The following is a 21,010-nucleotide window of genomic DNA, read 5'->3' as shown; positions in this document are numbered from 1 at the left end:
GAGGCGGATGGGGTTCCTGACACTTCTCCTCCTCCTCTGTGGTGAGTGTGACCTTCATCCTTCGTCTTCATCCTCCACCCCAGCTGTTGGCGAGGAGACGCCAGCCACGGTCTGATTTCAGTCTGAGAGCTCGGCGAGCGCCGCTTCACGTGCACGGTGACCCCACATTCACGTGCACGCCCACAGAGGAGGCGTCGGTCTGATGGGATCAAACTTTATTGACGGTTCACGGTGCGTTTGGAGGATGAACACAAATAGAAGCACACAGAAACGCTCAGATGATGAATTATTGGGTTCGAAACGACATCCGTGATTTTATTTTGGTAAGAAATAAAAGTTTGTTTATGATAAACAAACAAATATGCCAATAAAATAAATAAATAAATAAATAAATAGATAGATAGACAAAAAAAATGAAGGAATGAATGGAAAAATAGTGGAGGCCGCAAAAAAATTAAAGAGTAGAAACTGGATTTTTTTTTTTTCATTGTTTCAAATGAAAGTGTTTTGGGGTGAATCTGCTGTGTGTGTGTGTGTGTGTGTGTGTGTGTGTGTGTGTGTGTGTGTGTGTGTGTGTGTGTGTGTGTGTGTGAGTGAGAGAGAGAGTTTCAGCATTACAGGGTGAATCACATCAACAGGAAACATTCATAAGAGTGAAGTCAACAACAACACAGCAGAATCCCTGAGAGAGAAACAACACGAGCAAAACAGACGGATGTGAAAGGACAAGAAAAGAGAGAAGAGGGGACGAAGAGATCAAGAATGAGGCAGGAAACCATCACCCCCACCAGCTGATGACACAAAAACTTCACAAAGATGTGTCACTGAACAACCATCAACGGGTGCAAAACAGCGCAAAACGACCTTGATGAGATAAGAATGGGCTGCGGAATCACTGACCGGTAACACAAAATGAACCAGAACGACCAAACAGTGACGCACAAATGACAAAAGGAGACAAACAGGACACAAAATCATCGCAGTGATACACAAAATGTCAGGAAAATTACAGAAAACGACCTCAAAGTGATGTAAAACAAGCAAAAAGTGGCATGAAAAGACCAAAATGTGACAAAAATATGGAAGAACAAAACTGCCATAATTTAAACACCAAAATCTAAAAATGGACTCAATAAACAAATGTGTTTGTAAATAAATTATACAAAATAAATATACTATATGAAAAACTCATAAAATGTAACCAAAAACGTATTTACTTTGTGTTTTTCAACAGTTTTAATGTAAATGTGGATTTAATACTTCCATTTATTTGCTTTTCCATGTCAGTTCAATTTGTTTATTTATTTGGTGTTTCTTAAATTTCTGTCTTCGCTCATTTTCATGACTGAATTTATTTCAGAATTTTTTTTTCAAATTTTCTTTCCTCCAAATGATATTTCTGTATTTTATTTTCGTCTGCCCTACAGTGTCTTTTATGTTAAAGCTAATTAGCCAATAGGCGAGGGGCTGACCCCAAGACACGCCTTGAAACCCCGCCCCCTTATTTACATAACGAGGCATAAATACAGAAATGTAAAAAGAAGACACAAGATTAGAAATAACAAACACATAAATGTGACCGTGAATAAAAAAGGTGTCAATAGATAAAGAAATAAAATGTCAGATTAAAAATGAGACAATAAATATACATTTTTAGTCATATTTTGTAAGTTTTTCATTGGAAAAAAAAAATTTCATGTATCATATATTGGCATATAATTTTTGTTTATTGAGCCCATTTATATATTTCTGCATTGATTTTCAATTATGTCAGTTTCTGTCCTCCAAGGGTCCAAAATGGCAGCGAAGTGGCAAAGTTAGATTTAGCGCGTTCAGCCTGTCGGAGCGCAGGATGGAGGGCAGCAGGACAGAAAGGAGGAGGCGTCACTCAGGCTTCAAAGTTTAATAAATATTACTTGTCAAAATCCTTTTTGGAAACTTTATTGAACGCTTGACGCTGCTCGTGGCTCGCTGATGGTGCTGGACGAAATGAGGCGACCTTTGACCTCTGCGTCGGTCGTCAAGTTTCTGCCTCATCCGCCAGTCGCTTAACAAAATAAATCAACAGTTGTGGTTTCGTGAAGCAGTTAAAAAAGATTTCATGACTCTTTTTGTTTTGTTTTTTTCCCTCTTCTTGTCTAATTAAAACTACATATAGTGCAACTTTAAATTAAGACATTTGGGACTCCTCGGAGCCGCGTGTCGTCATGTAAACACAAATACGTCATCGATATACAACACAAGTATCAGAAATAGTACCACGGTCCTCCAGAAACCGGCCGCTGCTCAAAAAAAATCCTCCAAGTCAAACAATGTTTTTAAGCAACGCTGCCGATATGGGACGTTTCTCAAACCAGACAAGCGACCTGAGGACGTTACATTCATGGCTTTCTCAAGTCTGAAACACCGAATACCAGAAGTTACACACCGCTAAAAATGGAAACATTCTCATTAGCCTCAGCGGCGTCATAAAAACTCCAGTGGACGAGCGCTAGCATTGTAGCAACACTCTCAGTCGTCATGGCTGCATTCAAAGTTCAGCGCTAATAAGTTATCATTTCCAAGCTTGCATTTCCCGTCGTCTCGTCTTAAGTGCTAATTAGAATATTTAACAGTTCTTTTACATACATTGTCGCAACATTCCCTTTAGCTAGAGCTGATGCTAATTCGCAGACATTAGCATACAAACACATTAATGTGTCACTTTAAAAAAAAAAAAAATCCTTGTTCTGAACATAAATCAGCGTATTTTGGAGTTAATGCAATTAGCCATGTCGGCATACCAACAAATTCATTCCCCATTTACACAACAGTGTTTTCTTAGACATGTTCTATAATCTTCAGGATGTTTCTGATGAAGACGTTCTGGAAAACCGACACAAGCCATAGCTATAAAGACCTAATTACCAAAAGAGAAGAAAGCAAAATACTTCATTCAGACTGAAGGTCATGATCAATGTAAAGACGGGGTCACAATTTCAATTAAGCGTCAAATGCTTGATGTTTGGAGCAAGCTAGCAAATGTCACATGCTAACATGCCGAAAACTCTTGACACTGTTGTGGAAACGGGGCTAGAAATTGTCGGTGTTAATATAGAAACACACAAAACTGACATTACCGTCAGATACACTCAGCTTTTTTTCTGCTTTTAAGCAACTGCTAGCATGCTTAAATGCTAAACCGCCCATTTTCGCTTTGACATACCGATGGTTAGTTAGCAAATCAGCATGCTAACCGAGTAATGACATTCTCAGTAGCGCCACTGTTATGTTTTCTGCTAAAAGGTAAATACAAGCATGCTAACGTGCTAAGCTAGGTTACTGAAAATAGATGACATACGGTGGATGACGAATGGTGCTAGTGCCGGCATTGTTAGCATTTTAGCATTGCACATGTAAAAAAAAGGGAAAGTGAGCTGCTGGTGGAGACAAGACGGTTGTATTTTGGTTGGGAGGATTTTTCTGTGGAGGGTTTCTGGAGGACGCGAGCGACGGGCAGTAAATATGTCACAGGGTTAAATAACCACGAGCTGGGTGGATAACATGACGGCTGAAAGCAGGCAGCAAAACATCGACGAGGAAGAGGAGGAGGGAGAGGGGGGGAAGGAGGAGGGGGAGGAAAACTAGATTAATAAAGAATCTTCAGCTTGAAGTAACTCAAGGAGCGGTTGGTTTGTAACGAGGAGGAGATGGAAGGAGCTGGAGCTGTGAGAGGAGGCGGTGCTGGGGGAGGAGGAGGAGGAGGAAAAGATTCATAAAGAAGTCTTGAGACCGAGGTAACCCAGGAAGGAGTGTTTGGCTGGAAAAGAGGAGGTGCAGGAGGAGGAGGAGGAGGAGGAGGAGGAGGAGGAGGGGGAGCAGCGTGGTTTCAGGGACAGGAGCGTGGTGATGGGCAGGAGCGGCGATAACTCCCTCCATCCGGGGAGCGAGGGGTGAGGCGGAGGCTTGGAGGAGGCGCAGGGCGGCGTGTGCAGCCGCTGCACGTGTTTGTTCAAGCGCTGACTGTCTCCGTGCACGTAGGAGCGGTGCGTGTGCACGTGCTGCCCGGCGGCGGCGGCAGCGGCGCCGATGGCGGCGCCGTGCTTGACCTTGCGGTGCAGCCGCAGGCTGTCCCTGCGCTTGGCGCTGTACGGGCAGAGGTCGCAGGTGAAGGGCCGCTCGCCCGTGTGCACGCGCACGTGCTCCACCAGCTTGTTGGCGGTGCGCGTCAGGTGACCGCAGCGGTCGCAGCGGTACTGGTTGCCCTGGCGATGGCCCTGGAAGTGAACCAGCAGCTCCTGTTGCCCTGGAAACGACCTCTGGCAGATGCGGCAGCGATGCTCGGAGGTGCTCTTCTCGGGTTGGGTTGCCACGGCAACTGCCAGCGTGCAGCCAGAGGCTGCGGCGGCGGCGGCGGGACGGGCGCCGGGGCAGCTGGGATTGAAACAGACGACCACACAGACATCCTTTAGTGAGCTGGACATCGTCCAGGTGGAGCGAACGCCAGCAGCCGCCCGGTCTCGGCCCACCTCGTCTCTCTGCTGTCGCCCTGAAGGTGCGTCTCCACGTGAGCCCTCATCTCCGCCTCCTGATTGGTGGAGAGCTCACAGGTGCAGCAGTGCAGGGAGAAGGAGCCGTGCTCCCACGGGCGGTGCTCCGTCATGTGACTCTGGAAGAGGGCGTGGCCTTCGGTCTCAAAGCCGCAGACGTGACACCTGCAGGGGGTCGGGAACCGTCAGCTGCTCAGAAACACACCCAGCATCAAAATCCACAAGTGAACTGCTCTGAAACCGGTCCAAACATTCTCTGAGCTGGTCCTTAACCCAGAGCTGGTGCAAACTGGTCTAAACAAGACTTAAACTTGTCCTGAACGTAACCTAAACTAGACCAAAGCTAGACTAAATCTGGTCTAAACTAGTCTGAAACAGACACAGATATCTGACTCTTGTCCTAAGTCAGTCTTATACCAGTAAACTAGTTTGAAACTGGCACAAAATGTCCAAACTAACCTAAATTAGTCCTAAAACTTTCTTAAACAGACCTGAACAGGATGAAACCGGCAGAAGATGTCTCAAACCAATCTAAACCAGTCCTAAGTAGTCCTAAAACTGGCCTGAAGTAATCTGAAACCACCATAAGATGTCTAGAACTCGTCTATATTAGTCCTAAAACTGTTGTTAACTAGTTTAAACCAGCATAAGATGTCTCAAATGTGTCTAAAATACTTCTAAAACTGTCTTAAACTGGCCTAAACTAGTCTAAAAACAGCATAAACTGTCTAAACTATCCTAAGTAAACCAATCTGAAATGTGCATATGATGTCTGAAACTAGTCTGAAACAGATTTGAAACTGTGTCAAAACTGCCCTAAACTCGTCTGAAACCAAAATAAGATGAATACAACTAGCCCTAAACCAGTCTTAAACTTTTAAATTTGAATTGATAGGTCTATAACTAGTAGTCGTAAACCTGGTCTAAACATATATAAGCTAGTCTTACTACTTCCGAAAAGGCCGGAGCAAGTCTAAGCTTGTATAAACTAGTTGAAACTGTCATAAGACGTCTAAAATTAGTCTAAACTAGTCTAAAAGACAAGAAGACAATCAGCCCAAACCTCGTCTGACCATGATGTCCTAGGCTACTCTGACTGCTCCATAAGTGGTCAAGGACTTGGACAGTTTAGATAGGTCTAAGCTAGACTAAAACCAGTTCTAAACTAGTACTTACATGATTTAAACTAGGCTGATAATTGAATAATGTAGTCTAAAACTAGTCCGAAGCTGGTCTAAGATAAGTCTAACTTATTTAATACTGGTCTAAACTCGTCTGGAGCTTGCTTCTTCACAGGTCTTAAACTAATGAAATTCAGTCTAGAAGCGTTAACTCCAGTTGCCATGGCGTCAATCTGGAGCGAGGTGATTGGCCGATGAGCCGCTCCAGGCGTGGTTACCTGAAGAAGAAGGCGGAGCCAGCCGAGCTCTGATCCCTGCTCGGAGGTTCTGAAAGAAAAGGTGAAGAACAGGATGAGAAACAGAGAAACGGGAAATGTAAATAAACGAATGAAGATGAACGGTTACCGTGTGGAGGATCCGGGGAGGGGCGGGGCTGGTTCACCTTCATCACCGGACTACATCAAACACAAACACAGCTGTGAGGACGGGCCGACACGCCACCATGAGCGACAGGAAGCGAGACGTACCTGCTTCTGGTGGGCGGAGTCATCCTCTCCTGCTGCTGGCCGCTGGATTTACCTGCTCGCTCTGCAAACGACCAGACCGAGAGCTGAGAGAAATCTGTTTGATCGTTGTGACTCCTCCCATCAATGTTAACTAACTAACTAACCTACGGTACCGATAACTAAACTTATTGCACTTCGTCTGTCATATTTTTGGCCACATTACGCTCCAACCTTGGCCGCTCTTGCTCACCTGAGAGCTGGTGCAGCAGCGTGGACGCCAGGTTCACCGACATGTCCTGCCACAGCACGGCCCGGAGGCACTGGTCCTCCATCTTGGCTCCAAAGAAAAGCTGCTGCTCCTCCATCTTGGGCCCGGACACCAGCAGGTTCTCCATCCTGGCCCCGGACAGAAGCCCGTCCTCCATCTTGGCTCTGGAGAAAGGTCGTTCTGCGATGGCCGTATTGAAGAGGAGCTGCTCCTCCACTTTGACTCCGGAGACACCGCCGTCTTCCATTTTCACCCCAAACTGACACCTGCTAGCGTCGCTGCCGGCCGCTAGCGAACTCGCCTCCTCTATTTTCAGTCCCGGGAGCCGCTGATCCGCCATCTTGGCCCCAGGATGCAGCTGCTCGGCCATCTTGGCCCCGCGGTGACCCCGGTCTTCCTCTGTCTGAACTGGGAAGACATTCAGGGTGGGCGTGGTCACCTTCTCTGCGATTGGTCGGTTCTGGACCATGGCGTCCACCTCCATCGGCTCCTCTTCCTCTTTCAGTCTCACCACCAGGCCGCTCTCCTCCTGCCGCTCTGTGATTGGTGGGAAATATACCACATGGTGTGTTCACTTCCTGTTACAAATCAGAGTTCTTGCAGAGCCAAACAGAATCACCGAAGATTGAAAAGGTTAAACCATAGTTGAGAATTTTAGAGTTTGAGCTCAATTGTTTGACTTTTATTTCAAATGCTTTTTTTTTTCAAATTGTTCAATTTTCTTAACTAAATTGATGATACTTTATTATTCTCCTTGGGGAAATTCCTTTTTCCGCATTCAGTGATATTACAGTATGAATTGTTCACAACCTGTGAGTCACGCTGCTCACCGATGACTAACGAGTCATCACGTCCATTAACTCGTTCACTGAGTCATTCATGCTACAGCTGACCAGCTGCAAAGACGAAAACAGACATCTGGTGTCGGGTCACTGGATGAGTCAGTCAGTCAGCCGTTAGCTTAGTTACCGGCGTTATTGAGCTGCTGGCTTAACCACCGGCATCAGCCAGCTGTTAGCTTAGCCTCAAGCGTCAGCTAACTGTTATCTCAGCCACCAGCATCAACCGCTACCTTAGCCACCGGCGTCAGTCAGCTGTTAGCTTAAACACTGATGTCAGCCAGCTGTTAGCTTAGCCTCAAGCGTCAGTCAGCTGTTAGCTTAGCCTCAAGCGTCAGTCAGCTGTTAGCTTAGCCTCAAGCGTCAGTCAGCTGTTAGCTTAGTGTCAAGCGTCAACCAGCTGTTAGCTTAGCCTCCAGTGATTAGTGAGGGAGGAAGTACTGAAGCTCAGTACTACTTAAGGAAAAGTACAGAAAACCAGCAAATTTTCAAGTCAAAGTAGAAATTTTAACAGTCCTACTTAAAGGTGCATTAAGGAGTTTTACAACTTTAAAAATACTTCTTTTCCACCATAAATATGTTACACATTTTTAATGATGTGTACAATGTGCCCTGACATATTCATTACAAGAACCTCTAACAGCGCTAAATTGTCACTTGAAAGTTGCAGTGCCGGTCTGGCAACAGCATTTTTTGGGGGAGAATTTGAAAGGAATGACGTAATGCACGATCCGGCTGGATAGGTTTCGATTTGTCCGCCATTACTCCGCCAGATGCTTAGTGAGCAACAACTGAGCAGGAACTTCGAGAAAGTAAGAACAGACTGGCTTCGAGCACTGCCACAGCTCCACACAGACTCCACCAGGTAGAAGAAACTTAAATCTTACTTGAGCGCTACTAAATGAGTGAGGAAGGAGTCCCCCTCTTCCGTGCATGCGAGCCAAAGGGACGAGTTTTTCACTAAGCTGCATTATGCCCAAGGCCTGCAGGGGGCGCTGTTTTGCATAAAACGTGCAAACTCTTTCATGCACCTTTCAGAAAAGTAACAAAGTACTGACGTTTAAATGTACTTAATTATTAAAAAACTCACAGAGTGGGGTGTTTCTTAATGTTTCAAATAAAAAAAACCACAGTATGGGGCTGTGTTACCCTGTTACACAACATATAATCTACAGAGCTTTAAATCACAATTCTGAATTCAGAGTTTCTGTGGAAATGGACGTTGTTTTGTAATCGTGAAACTTTTCCGAATTGGAAACATTAAAACGATGTTTTAACGTGAATCGTAGCCGTGGAGAAAAGCACCTGCGAGCTTCCGGAGCAGGTCGGACGCCAGCGTGTCGGTGGCGGCGGCGTTCCCGTCGGGCGTGTGCGTGAGGCAGGGCGGCTCGGGGCTGGCCCCGGGGCCGTCCGGGGAGAGGGCGGGGCCCGGCTCGTCCTGATTCCCCGCCTCCTCCCGGCTCCCAGGATGCATCTGGGCCTTCTGCGTGGCCTCTGAGGAGAAGGAAGAGCGGCTGAATTAGTGGAGTCTGATTCCACTTCGCTGTAATCAGATTACTGCAGAGCGGACGGCGGCCAATCATGGACAGATCTTCCTCAGATCAGATGTTTATTTATTCGTCATGAGGAAAGTGGAACAACGCATGAATCACTTTAAAAGATTCTGATTCAGGAAACTGGACAGAAACCGTGTGTGTGTGTGTGTGTGTGAGAGGGGGGCACCTGACAGCCTGATGAGCAGGTCAGACGCCATCTTTGCGCTGACGTCGGGGCTGAACAGAGAGGTGGCTGCTGGGAAGGGACTCGAACCTGCGGCCCGCGCGTCGGGCGAGCGCTCGCCGTCGGAGTGTGTTCGTGTGGCTGCATCAGGCGCAGGCTGCAACACACTCGACCCACGCTTCATTTTCCCGTGACAGAGAGAGTGTGTGAGTGTGTGTGAGAAGAGAGGGAGTCAAAACTCAGAGGAGAGGAGGGCAGGAGAGAGAGAGGAGGAAGAGGAGGAGGAGGAGGAAGGCAGAGTCACTAAAATAAGATCAACATATGGAAGAGAGGACAACATGGTGGAGAGGAAGAGGAAGAACGGAAGAGAGGAAGAGGGGGAAGCGAGCGAGGATTTGCTCTTCAGACCGAGCTGTTGCTGCTCTCATTGACCTGAAAGAGAGCGAGGAGGAGGAGGAGGAAGAGGAGGAGGGGAGACAGGGAGGATGAAGGGCGAGAGAGGACACAGAGGAAGAGGAGGAGGAAGAAGAGGAGGAGAAAAGGAGTGTGAACAAAGTGAATCTGTGAATGAATAAATTATTGAACGAGCCGATAATAAGGGGATAAATCATCGCCGGTATCGCCATGGTAACGGGCCCTGCTGTGCCGTCTCCTGCCCTGACCTCCGCCGCCAAACAATCGCACATCACCATCGATTATTATCGGCCGCGAGCGTGTCCTCCTGCTGCCCCCTGCTGGCCGTCCCACTGCCCCCTCCTGCCCCCCGCTGGCCGGCCGGATCACTGCGCGCACAGCGGTACGCAAAATATTGATAAATAAATAGACAAATAAATAAATTAACATGACACAACAAAGCACAATGAACAAAGGGATAAATCAATGAATTAATCAAATTTGTTCAAAGAAACATAAATAAAAAAATGTGAATCAATAATCAAGTGAAATAAAGTTAAATCCCCGCAAATATTTTGAAAATTAAATTAAGCAGCGAAGATGAATGGAAATAGCCCGGACACACCAAATAAATAAATAAATGAATAAACATGAAATTGCAAAGAAGCAACAAAGACGCATCTGATAGGTGAGGAAATAAAGAAGCCTGTGAAATTACAAAAAAAAGAAATAGCCTCAAGTAAGTAAATAAATAATAAATAAATAAATAAATAAATATTTGGAGAAAAAACAGAGGACAAACCATTTTTGATGGATCCAAAATAATTCGGAATTCATTTGCAATAAATTCACTTTGGTAGCATTAAATTTTTCGAGTTGAGACAAAGCATCCTACTATTGTGTTAATTAATATTAAAGTAAATACATTTACCCGTGAAAAGGTCTGGCCTTGTCGGTACTAGTTTGGAAACCTAAATGCATAAATTAAAGATGACAGGTCTTGGACAATGTCTCATCAAAATGAACACAAAAAAATGTAATACAATAAACTAAATCAAACTAAATTTAGCTTAAGGAGTACTGCCCTGGTTTGGATTATTGGGTGTCCACCTGAATTTAATTAAATTAAGAACCCAAATATATTTTAATCTTTTGAATATTAACCATGCAACAATAACTTGAAATAAAATGTGAGAATAATTTAAATGATTAATTGATTTTAAATGAATGTAGGAAACTAGAGGTAAAATAAATAAATAAATGAACAGAGTGAAATGATGGGTCCATCGCTCGACCCTCACCACCTCCTCCGCCTCCGCGCGGTCTGCCGCGCCGCGCCGCGCCGCGTCCCGCCGCCGCAGCGGAGCGGCAGGACGCGGCGCGGCGCGGCGCGGCAGACCGCGCGGTTCCCCCCGCGGCGCCGCTCCCGGACCCCCTCCCTCCGGTACCCCGGTGTCAGAACCCCGGGGGCCCGCGGCCAGCGGCTCACCTCTCCCTCCAACTGCAACATGGCTGAACGGCACTCCGGCTCCGCAACACCCCGAGTCACAAAGTCCTCCCCCGGAGCGGGACGCCGCGCCGCTCCGCTTCCCGCCGCCGAGCCGCGCCGCGCCGCGCCGCTCGCGCTATCTGCCCGCTTTATTCCTCCGCCGCCGCCGCTTCTCTCGCCGGTACCGGGAACAAGGGCAGGTGTCAAGAGCTCGAGCGTCCGTCCCCCCACCTCCTCCTCCTCCTCCTCCCCTCTCCTCCTCCTCCTCCTCCTCCCTCCTGCAACATGGCTGAACGGTAACCCGACCTCACAGGACCTCAGAAGTCATCTTCACGGGTCAGCTCGCGTCGACAACCCGCCTCCGTTAACCCGCTCCCGGGACGAGCCGCAGACACTTACCGGTACCCGGGGTGCAGGTGGCGGCGGAGCCGGCGGAGGTGGTGGAGCCGGCGGAGCCGGCGGAGGTGGTGGAGCCGCAGTCCGGGGCAAAACCTATATATAGACTATAGATCTGCTCCATGTTCAGTTTCCATCTGCTCCTGTCACATCTCTCCTCCTCCTCCTCCTCCTCCTCCTCCTCTGGAAGCAGGAGCCGCGGAGCAGCGGGAGGTGATCCGTCTCCTTCCCCGAGCCAGAGGATGACGGGTCGGTCACCGAGCAGGGCAGAGGGAGGTTTCCGCCTCCTCTTTCTCTCCGTGTGAGAAAAGGAGGAGGGAGGAGGGAGGGTGGAGGTGCAGAGTGTACTTCTACTGCAAATAATACTCCAGTCCGGGAGGAGAACCGGCTCCCCGCTGCAGTCTGACTGAGACCGCCACATAAGACATGCCAGAGAAATGTAAATCCTGGAGAACGGTCCCTCAGCCTGACCTGGTTCTTCTAGAGTCCAGATAAAACCGGACCAGAACTCTTTAGAACAGACCGGGATTCTGCAAAGTCGACTTTTCACCCTTTGAACTCATCCTGGAAGTAGTTTCTTTAAAATGCAGCCAGAAATCAAACTGACTGGACCCAGACGCTTGAGACAAGAAATTTCACTGACTCGTCCAACAAAAAGCAGACTTTAAACTTAGTGTAGAGTCCTGGGACTCCAGCTGGACCCTTTAGACCAAGCCAAGACTCTTCAGAAACCAGACCAGGACTCTCTACAGATCTGATCAGGACTCTCTACAGATCTGATCAGGACTCTTTCGAGACCTGACCTGGTCTCTCAGACCATGACTGTTTAGAAACCTAACCAGGACTCTTTAGAGACTTGACCGGGACTCTTTGGACTAGACGTAGACCCTTTAAAACAGACCAGAACAGACAGAACTAACCTAGACCATTTAAAAATGAGTAGGACTTTTTAGACCTGACCAGGAATCTGTAGACCTGACCAGGACTCTTCAGAGACCTGAGCAGGACTCTCAGACCAGGTCTTTACGGAAACCTGACCAGGTATCTTTAGAAACTTTACTGGGTCTCTCCAGACCTGACCAGGACTCAAAGCAGGACAGTTTACAAGCTTGACCAGGACTCATCAGGAACCTGATCAGGACCAAAAGACAGAACAGGATTCATTAGAAACCAGACCAGGATTTCTTATAGACCTGACCAGAACTCTCAGACCCGGACTCCTCAGACACCTGACCAAGACTCCTGAGAAACGTAGCGAGGACTCTTCAGAAATCTAAAAAAGGACTCCTTCAAGACTTGACCAAGACTCTTTAGAAACCTTATCGGGACTCTCTAGACTTAAACAGGACTCTTTAGAGACCCAACCAGGATACTTTAGAAACCTGACCAAAACTCTCAGACCAGGACTTTTCAGAGACCTGAGCAGTACCTTTAAAATAGACCAGGATTCCCTAGAAATCTGGCCAGGAGTCTTGAGAAACCAAACCAGGACTCCTTAGGGACTTGACCAAGACTCGTTAGACCTGACCAGGTACCGGTTCTTGAGAAAAGACCAAGGTCTTTCTTCACAGAGTCATCAAGTCACAATAGAAACAACATTTTTTAAATTCCCCAAAAACCAATAAAATACTCCAAAACAAGTCAACATCACAGTACATTATGGAATAAATGTAAATAATAATAATCTGCATAATTAATGTGTTTTTCTTGCAGGTTTTTATCCTTAAAGGAGGATCAGAGCACTCCACTGGTGACTGTAATGAAAGTGAAGTCATGTGTACAGACAACAAAGAGCAGGGAATCAGACCGGGGTCCCAGCTGTGACCCGGAGATCCTGGAGGAGGGCGGTCACAGCTGGGAGACATCCTGCTGTACAGAACACCACCGCCAGAGAGGAGGGGTTCGAACATGAGACCCAGAGGAGGGGTTTGAACATGAGACCCCGAGGAGGGGTTCGAACATGAGACCCCGAGGAGGGGATCAAACTGAGAACCTGAGGAGGCGTTCAAACATAAGACCCTGAGGAGGGGTTCGAACATGAGATCCCGAGAAGGGGTTCGAATGTGGGACCCCAAGGAGGGGTTCAAATTTAGAGAACCCGAGGAGGGGCTCCGACATGAGACTCTGAGGAGGGGTTCAAACAGAGAACCCGAGGATGGGTTTGAACATGAGACCTCGATGAGGGGTTCGAACGTGAGACCCGGGTTTGAACATCAGACCTTGAAGAGGGGTTCGAACATGAGACCCTGAGGAGGGACTCAAACATCACCTGCAGATGACACCATTACACTACACATCTGGATACTTGAAGAACTAATTTTCAGATGCGAGGAATGAAACTCAATAGCTCACTCAAAAGAAACTGTAATTAATCAAGTAGTCCTAGCCACTAACCAGGTCACTCCACTGCCCCAACATTTAACAGAGGAACTGTCATAAAGTACCAATGCTCAGTAGGCGGGAGCGTCACCGGAGCTTCATGGTTAAAATGTGACCAATGGATGACGACCCCTCACCCCCACCCCACCCCGTCCCCGCCCCCGCCCCCTCCGAACCCCCCAGTAACTGAGCTCTGTCTGCAGACCAAAGCAGCAGCAGCAGAGTCCCTGAAGGTGAGATCCTGTTTTTATTATTCTGAATGCGTGAAACTTTGTGTTCAGCTTCATGACGGCCACTCCGGTTGATAATACTCACAATTATTTTAGTTCGTATTAGTTGATCTGTTGTCATTTACTGACACACGCCTAGAATTTCTGATTCATTTAGATTTATTTTTTTCTTAGACTGAAGAGAAAATGCATTGTTTCTGAATATATTAAGCTTTATTAGTCCCAAATGACAGCTCTAGTGTTGCATCCACATGGCAACATTCTGAAAATGATGTGCTGCAGCCGGAGTGTTTTCAGGGGCTCTGAGCAGCGCTGTCATGTAAACTCAGCAAATCTTTAGCATTTCCCCTTGCAAACCTTGAAACCTTGCAAACAGGACCTGTGCTGTTTTACGCGTTTTGGTTCATGTAGTTTGTTATTTTTAGTATTTCTTCTCCTTTTTGTAATTTCTGTGATTTTCTGATTCATTTTCAAATTTCTGCTACTAACTTACTAGTTGCTACTAGTTCATCTGTATTTTCTTGTTGTTGTTTTATAAGGTCAATGCTATTTTTGCTGATCTCGGTATTTCTTGTAACTTCTTTATTTTTTTGTTACTTTGTTTCACTGTTCAGGTATTTTATTTCAAATTTACAGATACGTCTGAAAATGTGGCTCCTTTTCGTTGTTATTGTCATTTTTTTATATTGTTATCTTGACAGTTTGTCATTATCATTTTAGGTTTTTTTTGAACTCTTGTTGCTGGTATTTTGACTGTTTTTCATCGTTTGTCTTGTTATTTTGATGGGTTTTCATTATTCTTCTTCTTTTGTTTAAAATTCTTTTCATTGCTGTTCCTGTTGTTTTGACTCTTTTACGTTATTTTTTTTCAAATTTGTCACTTCAGTGAATATTTTCTCATTAATATTTAAAGCATTTTATAACCTTTTTAAGTTATTTTTTATTGCTCCATCTTTTTTGCCTGAAACATAAACATGTTTGTGTGTTTACAGATGATTTTTCTCCTCCACTGGTTTTATGTGGGCGTGGCCTTGTTGTCACTGGCCCCGCCCCCCACGGCATCCTTCTCTCGTGGCGCTAGCCCCGCCTCCTGCCGGGGGATGACCCCGAACCACATCCGAGCCCACCCACAGGACTCGAGGCAGGGCTACGTCACCGTGCACACGTCCGCCTCCTCCTACCTCCCCGGACAGCTAGTGACAGGTACTAGTTAACCAGTTAACTAGTGAGCTCACTGGTTAGCTCACTTGGCAGACGATTATGCTTTATTATGTAACCCTATCAAATATCAGAGATATTTATTTTACAAAATTATTTTCACATAAAGTGATACCAAAGCCACAAAACTCATCAACGGCCATACTTACATAATAATAATAATAATAATAATAATAATAATAAAAAATTGAATTAATTCTTCTGAAATAATTTGGAAATAAATTTTTCTTTTCTTTCTCATTTAACTTTGATGCTACAGCTTTAAAAAGGTCCACATCTTTAAGCTTCTGTCATCCACTCTTTTCATGATTTTCATTTCTCCTATTAAAGCTAGGGTCGGCGATCTTGGAAAACTAGCATGCAGCACGAATGTAGCATCTTCCCAAGGCTCCGCCCAGCTCCCACCCCATTGGAGGAGCTCCCGTTGGGAGCGAACGCACTGGACGCGGAAGCACCACACGCACGGAGTTTGTGATCGCCTCCAATGTTATTAACCTTTCTGACTGCCCGCACACAAAGCGCATAGGAGCGCAGTGCGCCGCTCCGCTTCATTCTATGTTTCACGCGAGCCGCGAGCGCCGAGGCAACGCCCGCGCGCACTGAACCAGGGACAGTGCACGCGCGAAATGTACGCGCAGGGGGCTGGTAGAACGGCGAAGGGATTTGATTGGTTTCTTAAGAGTGGTCCGTGCCTTATGATTGGTCGGAGTTTTTACTGTCCTTTGGCCGCTACAGTGGTCAGATTTTTTTCCGCACCTTTTTCCGTCCACATAATGTATTGACTTCTCCCAGGGGGCAAGGAGCATTTCACTCAGTATGACTAAAAGTGCTTTTGGACAACATCGTCTACCCTAGCTTTAAATAAATCACCTCAGTTTGAGTCCAACGCTTGCTTTGGGCGGCCATCTTGGAATGTGTGTGTCATGGTGACAGGAGAGAACGGGCAAGACGAATGGAATTAATTTAAAGCTTAATACATTCATACATGAATGAAGAACTATTAAATCTGACTACAAAATCATTAAAACAAACTCTCCAGTTCACAATTAAGTTCAATTTAGGATAAAAACCACCTTTGTAATAAATTCAGTTCTAAGCTATTTCCAGTGTGAGGCTGCCAAAGCTAGCTAGCTCGTTAGCAGTCATGCATGTAAATTTTGGCTTTTATGCAGTAAAATGAATATCTCAATTAAAGCCTTTAAGATTACTATAGAGTTTACTAGTTATTTCTTCAGAAGTACTCATGCTGCCAACTAGTTGAAGTAAAGAAAAAGATGTTGCCTGTGTGCTCAGTGACCGTCCGAAGCTCTCGGGACTTCATGGGCTTCCTGCTCCAGGCTCGCAGTGTGGGCGCCGTCGGCCTCGGGGTCGGTGCTGGGAACGGGTCTCTGGGAGGGGACCCGGTTCTTCTGGGGGGCAGCTGGGCTCTTACGCCCCCTGGAGCTCACACCCTGCACTGCCTCTCGGAGGACGACACAGTCACACACTCCGACAAACAGCTGAAGAGAAACCTGTCGTTTGTGTGGAGAGCTCCCGACACGCCGATTGGAGACGTACGATTCTAGTAAGTCAGTAGACTTTGGATCAGGACAAGGTTTTGGCATCCGGTCGACCACCCAGCATCTAAACTTGTGTCGTCTGTGCTTCAGCATTACCGTGGTGCAGTCCTACTTTGTGTATTGGGCGGGTATCAAATCTGCAGTGTTGCATGATGGGAGTGTGATGAAGAAAGCAAAGGCAACCTTCACCATCCCAGGTAGGGGAAAGAAAAAAAAAAGTAGCTGGGATTTAATGATGCATTGAAAAATCAATGCAAAGATGTGACAAGTTTAATAAAGCATTGAAATTAGCCTTTAATGATTGAAGAGATTTTCTTAATTGTTTTACATATTTTAAAATTGAGTTAAAGGTGCTGTAGGCAGGATTCCGCATCTCCGCCATCTTGCTTAGGGTTACCTAAGCAAGATGGCGATTTGACCCATCTAAGATGGCCATTTGAAACCCAGCACAGCCAATCCTGTCCTGTTTTCTCTGACATCACGCCCTTACGCAAGTTAAGCCCCTCCCACAAGAACGTGCGACGATCGCGCCTCGACCAATCATGGTTAGAGCCTCATGGGCTCTTCTGATTGGTCAAAGATACCGGGAGCAGCAGAGATTCCTTTTCAGCTCAGAACAGAGACAGATGGAAACGCTGCGCCCTTGCGGTAGTGCAATTATGCTGCACTCCTAAAGGATTATCAATGGATACTCTAACATTTAATCCAAAGAAAACACAGAAAAATTAGCACTGACTAGCAAAATCCTGCCTACAGCACCTTTAATTCATTTGATTGTTCAGAAAGAAAGATACTGTAAGATTCTTCATTTTTTTTAAATAAATAAAAGTGAATATACCTTACTTCAGGAGTCCATAATGACCATACCGTTTTTAGGATTTCGGTAACACGTAACTTGAAGCACCCAGTATAACACATTATAAGTACATTTGTTAAGCATTATAATGCCATTATAGCACATGTGGCTATAGCTATAAACACTCATAAATGATCACAATACCAGGACCTATGCTATAGTGGGTTATAAAGCATTGTGATAATGTATGAGTGTTTATAACTACTTATAATGTGTTGTATCGGGTGCTTCAAGTCAAGTTTTATCAGGATTTCCCACCAGATAAATATTTTCTGGAGCATCAAAATTTAGAAATTCCCTGAAACCAAAAGAAGTCCAAAAAATATCCCTACAAAAACTGAGATTACATTCATCTATTGTATTGCATATGTCTTTTAGCTTTTGTTGCCATTTTCAGATTTTTTTCCTTTTTTTTCTTTTTTTTGAGGGGTTTTCCTATTTTACCCATTTAGAACAAGTTTAGAAATTACAACATTGGCTTCAATAGAAATAACGAAAAGATTTCAGTCAAAATTTGTCTGGAGTAATTTTTTTTTTTAAATTCATATTGTGAATCAAATCATGAGCTCCATGAATCTTTACATCTTGAATACTCTATGACAATAGACTTTTCTTCCTCTTCTTCTTTAGTACCTCCAGTGTTGCGAGTCCTTCAAGACTCAGATGATGATCAGAAAGAGACAAACACACATTTGACTCAAACATCCCCAATAAGACGAAGCACTCAGCCTCACATCTACACATCCATGAAGAGTCCAACCCCAGTCACTGGTGTGGCTTTAGAGGAGAGAAGCTCTTCATCGATGAAGACCTTCAGAAAGTCAACATCAGGATGGACTGAAGAAACGAGGACTCACCCTCATACCGAAGACCTTCTGAGTTCTCTCCCTGTCACGATTTATTTCCCACAAGACACAGAGGTGAACGCTGTCTCTACTCGGTTCCAAAACTCCTCAGTGGCCATCTCCACCAGTCCTCCTTCCTCACTCCAAGACAGGAGCCATCCAAACCCCAAGAGTCCAGCACCATTCATCAGCCCTCAAGCATCAGAATTTGAAATCACCACCGTGGGTATGACCTCCATCCGTCGCAGATACCACCAAACACATCAGACAAAAGTGAGTTTCCAGAAGCCAAAAGATCTCATTCAGGAACTAGAAAGTTTGATCAGTCTAACAGAACCCAAAACCAGTCCTCCACAGTTAATCTTCCAGAAGTCAACATCTGAGCCTTCAAAGGTAAAAGTCTCCTCACCAAACCCAATCCTTCCATCCAGAGCTCATACTCTTCATCCGTTTTCCCAATCTGGTACAGCTCCAGAACCTACTGAGGTCAGTCCTCTATCAAATCAGAGCAGAAATCCTTTAACGAGTCCTGCTCAGACCCTCCTCCTCCTCATCTTCAGCAGCTCTCCTCGACCTCCATCTCTGAACAGTTCTCACCAAGTCTCTCCAGACACCAGCACGACTCAAACTGAGGTCAAAGTTACAGTCACTCAACGAGACCAGTTTCAAAGTGAAAAATTACCTGAAACCTCGAGAACCTTCCCTCAGCCGTGGACCAAACCGTTATCTTCAGAAACTCCAGAGGGTGAGGGTGAAGATGACCTGATGCTTCAAACAAGTTCAGAAACTGCAAGCTTGGCCGCTGCTTCAAGTTCTTCATCTTCCACTAATGTCAACTCTTCACCCTCCTCCAAATCCACATCTTCTTCTGTGGATCCGACTGTGTCATCCATGGTTTCCCGGCATCCAACAATCCTGAAACAGTCTTCATCTTCCACAACAAACCAACCTGATACAGCTACTGCTCTTTTCAAGCTCACCACTCTGTCACTGATTGACGTTCCTGTTCAACAACCTTCTGTCCAGAACTCTCAGCCATCTTCAGCCTCTACCATCCAACCGTCTGTCCAAAACTCTCAGCCATCTTTAGCCTCTAGTGTTCCTGTTTACCAACTTTCTGTCCAGAACTCTCAGCCATCTTCAGCCTCTACCGTCCGACCGTCTGTCCAGAACTCTCAGCCATCTTCAGCCTCTACCGTTAAACCTTCTGTCCAAAATTCTCAGCCATCTTTAGTCTCTACCGTTCCTGTTTATCAACCTTCTACCCAAAACTCTCAGTCATTTTTAGCCTCTACCATTCCTCCTGTAACCTCATCCAGGTATCCGTCTGGATTGCCTTCACCCATCTCATCGACTTCTTCTGTGTCTCCTTTCACCTCCTTTCAGTTGAGATCAAGTTCAGCTTCTTCTTTGCTTTCCGTCTTGTCTTCCACCTTGCCAGTGCCACCTGTGGAGGATCGTCCAGGACCATCTCCCGCTCCACGTCGCTCTCTGAACACTGCCCTCAAGTCCTCGTTGGTCCCTCTCCCTTCTGAGAAACCCGCCGTGAGCCAAAGCTTGACGACTCACCACCACGTTTCAACACCTGATTACAATCTGAAGCCGACCACTTCAAGACCAGCAGTTCATCTGAACCCCAAACCACATCCAAACCTCAAACTTAATCCGGGCCACGAGGCCAAACCGAACCGTCCAAACAGCAAAACGAAACCTCCCGCCGAGACTCCAGAGAAGGAAGGGAAGTACCCGGAGATCGTTCCTCGACACAGCGACTGGGAGCTGGGCATGCTGCTGGGCTGCTCGGCCGGCCTGGGCATGGCGCTGGTAGTCGCCGTGAGATACGTGTACCGCAAGGCCTGCGGCAAACAGACCCAGGTGACGCTGAACGACCGGGAGCGAGAGTACCCCAGAGGGGACCGGGGTCTGATCCACGTCCAGGAGTGTGGAGATCTGGTCCGAGTCCGGAAGTTCCGCGAGAACAGCTTCGTGCTTCTGGCAGAGTACGACATCCTCGCTACGCCCACAGACTGAAACAGAAGCCGCGACACCAACGACCACTGTGAGGAACTGGTGAGACGAAAATACACCAAAACTGAGTCATGAAGTGTGAATGTAGATAGATATGTTTTTGGTTTTTACATTTTTAGCTTTTGTGGCCATTTCTAGAGACTGTTCTTCTTGATTCCGCAAACCTTCTTTATTTCAGTATTTATAGTTGTTGTGCAGATCATAATGGTGATAATGATTAGGGCAATTTTAGAAATACAAGCATTTTATGTCTTAATTTTTTCTTGGTTTCCCCCCTTTCCTTTCTCCCATTTTTCCTTTTTTTAATTGTAATTTTTTTTATCCTTTTATGTTATAATTTTAACCTTTTTCTTCTTTTCCTGAAAAAAAAAAGCTAGATGAGAAATTTAAATATTTTCAGTTTCACCCCCCCCCCCCCCCCCCCCCCCCCCCCCCCTCCTTTTTAAAGCTTTTTTTTCCCCCTCTATTTTGTCAATTCAGATGATTTTGGCCTTCACATTTAGACTTTCGTTATGAAAAATCAGTGTGAAATTCAAATAAAAACATTAATTCAACAGTTTTATTCTAATTTAATTTTCTTTTTTAATCCATTAAAAAAGAGTGGCTCTTCGTATTTTTCTATTTAGTTTCAATAC

At 45.8% G+C, this 21,010-nt stretch overlaps 2 protein-coding genes across 2 annotated transcripts; one reads left to right on the top strand and one right to left on the bottom strand.

The window, feature by feature from the left end:
- Positions 1 to 778: 778 nt before the first annotated feature.
- Positions 779 to 11,384, bottom strand: LOC115382591 (zinc finger protein 827-like). The gene is made up of 10 exons (XM_030084405.1): positions 11,264 to 11,384; positions 8,986 to 9,123; positions 8,569 to 8,757; positions 6,407 to 6,961; positions 6,178 to 6,238; positions 6,056 to 6,105; positions 5,929 to 5,977; positions 4,509 to 4,694; positions 3,877 to 4,413; positions 779 to 791 (listed from the first exon to the last, which is right to left on the bottom strand). Exons 1-10 carry the CDS (start codon positions 11,382 to 11,384, stop codon positions 779 to 781), a joined length of 1,899 nt encoding a protein of 632 aa, XP_029940265.1.
- Positions 11,385 to 14,969: 3,585 nt separating this feature from the next.
- si:ch73-14h1.2 (reelin domain-containing protein 1) lies at positions 14,970 to 20,378 on the top strand. The gene is made up of 5 exons (XM_030084392.1): positions 14,970 to 15,072; positions 16,381 to 16,437; positions 16,483 to 16,651; positions 16,737 to 16,843; positions 20,077 to 20,378. The coding sequence occupies exons 1-5, from the start codon at positions 14,970 to 14,972 to the stop codon at positions 20,376 to 20,378; spliced, it is 738 nt and encodes a 245-aa protein (XP_029940252.1).
- Positions 20,379 to 21,010: the final 632 nt, after the last annotated feature.

This window comes from Salarias fasciatus, chromosome 3 (assembly GCF_902148845.1).
Source record: "Salarias fasciatus chromosome 3, fSalaFa1.1, whole genome shotgun sequence".
NCBI lineage: Eukaryota > Metazoa > Chordata > Actinopteri > Blenniiformes > Blenniidae > Salarias > Salarias fasciatus.
This window is presented reverse-complemented; position numbering and strand designations above follow the sequence as displayed.